We start from the raw sequence: 8,167 nt of genomic DNA on the forward strand, positions 1-8,167 counted from the left end.
CCCCTGGGGTGGGAAGTATGGGGAGTGGTGCCTGTCCTGTGGAGAGAATCCCTCTGCCCTGTGTCAGCAGCCTTGAGGAGGAAAAGCTGGGCTGAAACCACAGATCCTTGTTTGGATGAATATGACAGTGTCCCCAAGGGGCTTCTCCTCCTCAAAATAGCTGGAGGTGTTTAACACAGGTATGCCCAAATGTAAAGGGAAGGTCTTTCCTGCATTCAACCCCCCCGGGTAAATCTTGGACAATAACACAGAAGGTGTCAAGAGGACAGGCAGATGCTGCAGGGTGGGGGCTCCATCCTGGTCACCGTGCTGCTGGCTGGGTCCCCATGCCATGCTCGGCCATGATGGCCAGCTGTGAGGCCAACCCTTTCCCTTCTTAGCTCCCACCTTCTGCACCATGAGATTTGTAGCCCTGAAGACCCCTCTGTGGCAGGATACATGAAGGGGTCTTCTATAATGAACCTATAGACATGGCGGCCCTAGGGAAAGGAATGAGAGGAGGCTGGAAAGATCTGCTGCTTCATCTCTTCCTCCTCATGCACCAGCCCTGAGCCAGGGATGTCCCCCAGCTCCCTTCTGTGAACACTGAAAACACTGGTGGGATTATCCCTCCTTCACTGTCCTGCTTGTAGTTCCCTGCCCCAGCCCAAGCAGACCCAATGAACCCATGACAGGGGTCTTGACAAAGGGGTGACTCAGGGTCTATCCATAGGTTAGGGCTTCCTTCATAAGCCTCCCGAAGACCTTGTCTGCTTCCAAGCACTTTCTGTCCTTCCAGCCCTGCTCCAGATGATGGTATCAAGGTGTAATCAAGAGTGGAAGGAGCCTCAAAGAAGGAAAATGTGGAATCTGAAGGTTTGCTCTGCCCTGGCATCTCCGGTGTCTCCTGCCTCCGCTCTCACAGGAGGGGCAGCGCAGGTTGTGAAGGTGTTATAGGGCTGTTGGTAAAAACGACTTACTGGCTTTTCCCTTCCAGCAGCAAAAATTAGAGCCTCCCTGCCAGGCTGTGGTTCTTGTGATTTACCTACATGGACTGCCTGGAGCTACAGAGATTCAGGACCTGCCTTATCAAGATCTTTCTCAAACTCAAGCCCTGTTATCATTTGGCGTCTTATCTAACCTGCTTTCTCTCCATTGGATTTGTCCTGCATTGCTCTCCATGGGATTTCCTGTGAGCTGGGAGGCAGAGGGCTGCAGGTGGCCCCAGCCCTGCTGTTTATACCTTGCCTGAGTGCTCTCAGGTTAGAGCACACTTCATCTCTTTTGGTTTTGTGTACCCTGCTATCCTCCCCAACTTTCCACCCTGAAGTTTCATGTTAGGCCTTTTTCTGCTCAAATTGGCTGAAAATTGGTAAAAATAGCCCATGGTTGGTGGTAGCTATTGGGAGAGATAAGGTTATCTGGAGCTTTATTAGCTGCTGAGTCCTGCATTTTCAATGGGTTTCACTTTCATTATTCCTAAGCTGGGCAAATCTCTCTAAGTTCTCCCCACTGCCATGAATGTGATGGGCATGGCAGCCTGGCAGGGGGTTTTGTTTCTAGTCCTTCTGCCTATGGACAGAGCAGCATTGTGGCTTTCCAAGGTCAGGGGTTCATGTACATATATTGAGGAAACACACCTTGTATTTGCCTTAGGGGACATTTCACCTAGCCAAGACCTGGTGCAGTGTCAGCAGAGACTGTTGACCCAGAGATTGGGATGGGGCGGTGCTGGACATGCAGGAGCAAAGGTTCCCCTCTCCAAGCACAAAAACATTGTACAAAGAGGGAAAGTATAGGGAAAAGGCAGTTGCATATGTGCATTCAGGAGCTGCAAGCTTGACTTTCAAGCTTGGTCACTACCCCTTCCCCAGCTTCAAGTGGAACTATGAGCACGTGGCAGCACATTTTTGCAGTGAAGATGGAAGAAATGAACATAACAGATCCGTGGACACTTCTGGAGGATGATGCCCTGCAGGTGCAAGCCTGCAGGCCTGGCTGGAAGGAGTTTGTGCAGCGCCGTGCTCTTGGGAGGTAAGGGTCTGCTGACAGTCCCTGTTGGAGTGGGATCAGGGTTGATGAGTTGCCATGTGGACCTTTTCCTTTTTCAAAATTTGCTTGCAGGAAACAGGTTTTTGAGCAAAAGGGGGAGTTGGAGGTGGATGAGGCTGCGAAGGGTTTCTTCATTTTTATTTGAATCTCAGTGGCTTAATGCCAAACTGGAAAATATGGTATTTGGAGGGGACAATAGTTCAGCAGGTCCAAAGGGCAGCTGCTTTTTTGGCCAGAATTTCTCCATGTCGTTGTCAAGACGAAAAGAGCTCCTTCAGCAAGTAGGGGGAGTTATACCTCACTAGTACCAAATCTTCTGGGTTTACACTCAGACAGTGAGGAGAAGGAGAACCACTGTGTGCTGGGACATGGGGTGATGCCTCAGCAGTTGCTGCACCTGCACCAGTCTGCAGGGCCTTGGGCAGAGGGAGGCTGTGGCTCTGCATTGCTCATGAGAAGCCCCATTCCAAACATTTCCACCCTGAGCATTGTTCAGACACCCTGCCTGAGTGGCAGCAAATGGACACCCCCATGCAGATTGCGCAAGACGAAGAGCTGTGAGCTGCACACCTTTTGGCTCCTCAAGATAGCTCTTCACCTGCCCTGCACCCTCCACCCACACCTTCCTTCTATTTTGCTTCTTTTTATTGTCTTACCCAGACTTGGGCTTGATGCTGGCTTTCCACTGAGCTGTGATGAGCCAGCATGGGTGAGGGGCTGGAGTCCCAAACAGGGACCTGATGCTTCCCACTCCAAGGGCCCCTGCTTTTGGCAGTGGGACCAGGATCCCAAAAGACAGCCTGGCTTCTGAAATCTTTTATGCTGGGACCAGCCCTCAGCTCACATCTGTGGTGAACTTCCCAGACTGGTATCATGCTATTAGGGGGAGGACAGCTTGGTGTAAAGCTTGCATGAGTGAAGTTAGTCTATAGTCTGTGTTAACCCTCATCCCTACTGACTGCCAAAAGCCTCTAGCTCAGCATGGGGCACCTGGGATGAGCTGGTCTCCTCTTTGCCCTGACAGGTTTCACTGCTCCCAGTGCTTTTATAACTGGTCTTCCGCCAAAGTGCACATCCTGTTCCACATGTGCCACTGCCAAGGCTGCGGCACAGTATCGATGCGAATCTTTCGCCAGAAATGCAGGCGCTGCCCTAACTCCCGGCTGGAGGATCCTGAGTTCAGCCTGGACACTGTGGAGACAATTCTGCACAACCTGGTGATAAAGATCCTCCAGTATTTCTACAAGAAGCCTGTCCAGCCCTCTGACCTCCTGGAAGTCGTGGTAGATACACCAGTGATGGGCCCACACGACCGTGCCCACTGTGAGGCCTGTGAGCTCGGCATTTGCAACAGGTCACAGAGAGCCCCGGCACTGGATGCCTGGAAGCCCTTGATGGATGAGGACAAGGCCAGGATACACAGCATCGAGTCAGGGCTGGCCTGGCCATCAGATATCTGGAAGTCCTTAAAAAATAAGGGGGAGGCTGGAACCCATTGCACGGAATCATGGTCATCCCTGGGATCAGATGACTGCAAGCCCTTGATTGGTGTGGGCAAGGCCAGGACCCATCACACTAAGTTGCAGTCAGCCCCAGCACGGGTTGCCTGGAATACAAACGTGTCCAGGACCTCTCAGACCCCAAAACACCAGGGCTTAAGGCCCCATGAAGCCCCGATCCACCACCCCTCACCCTCCAACAGCAACTTCCCCTGGAAACGGTGCTGCTGCATCGGCAGCTCTTTGCTCTGTGTTTTGGCACTGATAATCTTCATTGTGCTTTATTTTCCCGTTCTGTAGAAGGACCTGGGGATCACAAAGAGGAGTGGGGAGATGGCCAGGGAAGCTGATGAACTGCCTGGAAAATTGGGTACCCAAGATCAGCCCTGGCTCTTGGCTCAGCAAACTCCCCAGCTCCTGGTGTCATGGCAACACATTGGGATGCCTCAACCAGACACCTTGTCCCACAGTCTCTGGAAGACTGATGGGTCTGATGGATTCTTATGGGACATATTCTATATGAGGATGAATCTCCCAGCTACCCCATGCACAGGATTAGGTTTATTACTTGCAAGAATAAAGCAATCCCCTTCTCTTCAGCCCAAGAATGCATTTGTGCTTTTTAATTTCTCAAAAGCTTTTTCTAGGTGTGTGTGGGCATCTCGAAGGGAAGCTCGGGGCTGTTTTTATCTCACAGCAGAGCTCTGCTTACAGGGAGGCACATGCCCAGTATGTCCTGCCTTTGGCCAGCTGTCTGGGTACCCTGCAGAGGGGGCAAAGGGTGCCAAACTTGGCAAGTGCAAGAAGGCTGTGGCAGCAAGTTCAAAGTTCATGCCCCAATTATGCGGAAATTGCAAATATTGGGCTACAGGGTCCGGGCAAAGGCGAAGATGCAGACTCTTGCCTTCTGCTACTTCACCCTGCAGGGCTTTAGGGACCTGGTGGGTGTCATAAAGTTGGGAGGAAACATGCTGTCCCCATGCAGCCTAACATCCTGACTCTTACCTTCCTTGCAGGGGAGCTGGGCTCCTGCAGAACTTATCTGTGGGGACAGTATGTCCTGTGGCCACAACTGATTTCAGCTGGGATGGAGATAATTTTCTTCTTTGTAGCTGTTACTGCACTGTACTTTGGATTTAATATGGGAATAATAATGTTGATAGTACACTGATGTTTTAGTAGTTGCAAATAGTGCTCACTCTAAATCAAGGACTTTTCTGTTTCCTGTGCTCTGCCAGTGGAGCAGGTGGACAAGGAGCTGGGAGGGAGCACGGCCAGGACAGCTGACCAGAACTGGCCCAAGGGACTTTCCACACTATAGATCATCGGGCTCAGTGGATAAACTGGAGGAGTTGGCTGGGAGGGGCTGATGGCTCTGGGGGATGGGCTGGACATTGGTCAGAGGGTGGTGAACAACTGTAGTGTGCATCTCTTGTCTTTATTATGTCTCTCTCTTTAACTCTCTGTTCAGGATTGTTGTTATTATTAATATTTACTTTGTTTCAATTATTGAACTGTTCTTATCTCAACTCACAGACTTTACCCTTTTCCAATTCTCCTCCTCATCCTGCTGGGGCAGGGTGGTTTGACTGAGTGAGAGGCTGTGCTGTACTTAGTTGCTGGCTGAGCTTAAACCACAGCAACTTAATAAACTTTTGAAATAGCCTGTAGCCTGTACATCACAAGCCTCAAACACAACCATGGTTACCAAGGTCTGTCTTCTCTGGGATCCTGGGGTGAGCAAGTGGTGGTGGGGGGGTATGGTGTGCCCTGTGAGAGAGAGCATTGTGAGGGCTGTCACCTGGGAGTGCACTGGGGACACCATGGATGCCATGGGAAATCCATCTCCATGGGGCCACAGGAGAATCCAGGAGATGCAGCCATTCCCTGGGGAAGCGAGGTGCCAGTGATGAGCATGCAGTCACCAGCTCACTGCTGAGCCCTGGGTGGGTTTAGGAGCAATTTAAGAGACAGCACCCCTTGGTGTGCTTGCATTCCCATCATAGCTTTTGTTTTCATTTGATATCACTCACAGAGAGGTTGGCCAGCGATCCTGGCTGGTGAATGACTTCTATTAACTCCATCAACTTCCTGGCTTACTCTGCTTCAGTGGCCCCAGGCACCTGCTGTGCTAGGATGCTGATTGCAGGGGTTAAGTGGGGGTTTCTAACACATTCATGGCTCTCTCTTCTTTGCTGTTTTCTCTGTGATTCATGCACTGCCTGTGTGGTGGAGGAGCTGAAACAAAGACACCAGGGGACATGCTGCTTACCTGAGAAGCAAAAGCTGAATTGAACAACCCCCAAACTACTTCAGGTACTGAAATTGATTTTAGGCCTGTCTGTCAAATTAGTCCAACAAGGAGCAGACCTGTGGAACCACTGAGGCAGCTGTATCTATCCTCTCCTGGCTTTGCAAATTATTTGGTCCTGGAGATGGGTATGATATCGAAGATTTTGTGACTAAATTAGTGGAAGAATGATGGGCTGAAGGAAAAAAAATAACCAAACTCACTGTGGCTCACACAAAATCAATCCCTGGCTGTGCAGCTTCCCAGATGCTGTCCTCTGTTCCCTGCAGTATTCTGAAGGGCCTTTTATGCTACTTTTTCTGCTACTGTAAGGTTCGTCTTTATTCTCAGCTAGGCAACCTGCAGGCTATTGGTTAAAAAAATGAATATAACAAGAAAGCTGTGTGGTCCAGACGCCGTGTGGATTTGGTTTCTTAAGTGTTCTAATCTGCTTTTATCCCACGAACTCTTCCCTTCACCAGCACCTTCTCTCTGTAGCCTCAGCAGCCCTGGCCGCGGAGCCACCAGATGGAGCTGCAGATCTCCGGCTCTGCTTTGGGAGCCACTGGGACCAGTGACCCGCCAGCACTGGGACGGGACAGCATTCCCCACATGGGGGATGCCCTCCCTCCTATTTCTGTGACCAGCTGCTGCCCTGTAGCATGGTGTCCCCAAAGCCCACCCTGCGTGGGGATTGGTCTGTGAGTGACTGCCTCTGATGAGTGCTTCTGCTGCGGCTCTGCCGGGGCTGTGCTCGGATGAGGCTGATCCTGCTGCCCGGCCCAGCTTCCTTCCCTCCTGGGCTGGGAGCAGCCCGCTCCCTCCCCGCCAGCAAAGATACGGCCAAGTTTCTCGCTGCCATTGCCCATAGCCCTCTTCTTTCCATGCTGAGGTTTTCCCAGCCCTAGTTACCATGTCTGGGAGTCACCCTATTCTTTTGAGAGTTTTAAAGTTCTTCTAAAAGTTCCTATGCCTTCTGATATTTACATCTTTCAACTGAGTTTTCTCACACACTGTTCATGTAAATAATAATTGTTTTGCATTCTTTGTGAGTGGACAGAATTGATAGACTGTTGGTTTGACCAGTGTAGTTGAAGAGGTAGGAGTTTCGCCCTCCAATCCACTATCATTTTTGCTATTGTATATATAGTGGAGTCAGAAAATAAAGTTTGCTTCTTTGGTTTTTTTTTTTTTCTTTCCTTTTACATCTAGCCTGCTTCTCTGAGTTATTTCGTGTCACAGTGTGACATCTGGGCTGTCTGCCGCCTCCCCAGCCACCCAGCTGCTGAGTGGGAACTCCCTTGCCTCTGACTGAGATGCTAACTCTGGTGGAGACTACATCCCTGCAGGAGTCCTTATTTTCCTGCTTGAGTCTCTCTGCTCTTTTACAAGGGCAAACCCACCTCTTGCTCCTCTGCAAGTCTTTTACACACCTCCTGTGTTCCCTCTTCCATGGCCTTGTGTGAATATGCTCCTTTTCCCCTGGTCCCCTTGTCGCTGCTGCCTTCTTGCCTGCCTGTGTCTTCATCCTGTGCAAGCATGTCCCCTCCCTCATGCAGCCCCTTCATCTCCTCCCCAGTACTCAGAGCCACCTGTGCATACATGGGCTTCTCAGCCATGGACTCATTTTTGGGGTCTTTTCCAGGATACCCCTTTCCAACATGCAGCTGTGACCATTACTAGTTTCTTAGCAAACTGCCTTCAAAATTTTTCTTTCTGTGGCTCCTGGCACTTTTGGATTCAGAGCAAGCACCCCTGGCCTGGCCAGGCCCGCAGCTGTCATGGGAGCAGCAAGCCCATGCCAGGGGATGAAGGAAGAAGGATGCTGTGGATTCTGTGCAGGTCCTGTCTGCCCCCACCAGTCTGTTTGAGATTGGGCTCTGCTACAGCCAACTCTCAGCTCATGCCTGGCACTCGCAGCCAGGGACAGCAAAACTTCACCCAGGGATGTTTTGCTGGCTTTTCACCACAGCCAGACTGATAAATAGCTGTCTCCACGCCTGTCTCCCTGGAGAGAAGCTCTCAGCACTCTGGCAGGTTGTGAGGTGCCAGAAATTCAAAGCCCATTGTTGGTCTCACTTTTCTCCTCGGCTGATGTTCCCAGCCCACCCTCCAGCCACCGCAGTGCCCATGGGTCACTCGGGGCTGGCACTCCATGAGTGGGGGGCAAGGGCTGGGCTGGGTCGGGGATTTCCCGGCAAAGCTATTGACGGGAGGTGGGGGAGAATCTGTATTCACCAGTGATCTGTTCAAGGCCAGCAATATTTTTTAACGTGCTCCAGGGCTGTCTAGGCTCAGATCCTACAGATGATGGTTTAATGCTCAGGGGAACAGGCCTTTATTTTGC

General features: G+C 51.1%; 1 protein-coding gene and 1 long non-coding RNA gene across 3 annotated transcripts; both read left to right on the forward strand.

Moving 5' to 3' along the window:
* On the forward strand, positions 1 to 1,063 carry LOC128792893 (uncharacterized). The gene is made up of 3 exons (XR_008432585.1): positions 1 to 179; positions 779 to 855; positions 977 to 1,063. It is a non-coding gene; the product is annotated as an uncharacterized LOC128792893 (long non-coding RNA).
* A 154-nt stretch (positions 1,064 to 1,217) lies between these two features.
* On the forward strand, positions 1,218 to 4,766 carry RTP2 (receptor transporter protein 2). Of its 2 annotated transcripts, XM_053951779.1 has the most exons (3): positions 1,218 to 1,241; positions 1,854 to 2,013; positions 3,056 to 4,766. In XM_053951779.1, the coding sequence occupies exons 2-3, from the start codon at positions 1,868 to 1,870 to the stop codon at positions 3,828 to 3,830; spliced, it is 921 nt and encodes a 306-aa protein (XP_053807754.1). In that variant the 5' UTR covers positions 1,218 to 1,241; positions 1,854 to 1,867; the 3' UTR covers positions 3,831 to 4,766. The 2 variants fall into 2 exon arrangements, with proteins under 2 accessions (XP_053807754.1, XP_053807753.1); XM_053951778.1 differs by lacking the exon at positions 1,218 to 1,241 and having other exon boundaries at positions 1,774 to 2,013.
* Positions 4,767 to 8,167: the final 3,401 nt, after the last annotated feature.

The sequence above is a fragment of the Vidua chalybeata genome, chromosome 10, assembly GCF_026979565.1.
Source record: "Vidua chalybeata isolate OUT-0048 chromosome 10, bVidCha1 merged haplotype, whole genome shotgun sequence".
Classification (NCBI taxonomy): domain Eukaryota; kingdom Metazoa; phylum Chordata; class Aves; order Passeriformes; family Viduidae; genus Vidua; species Vidua chalybeata.

What these genes read in the sequence shown, in the direction of transcription:
- RTP2 (XM_053951779.1), top strand. Translation starts at nt 1,868, where the DNA reads ATGAGCACGTGGCAGCACATTTTTGCAGTGAAGATGGAAGAAATGAAC. An exon ending in CAGCGCCGTGCTCTTGGGAG is followed by an intron (nt 2,014 to 3,055) that starts GTAAGGGTCTGC and finishes TTGCCCTGACAG; the next exon opens with GTTTCACTGCTCCCAGTGCT.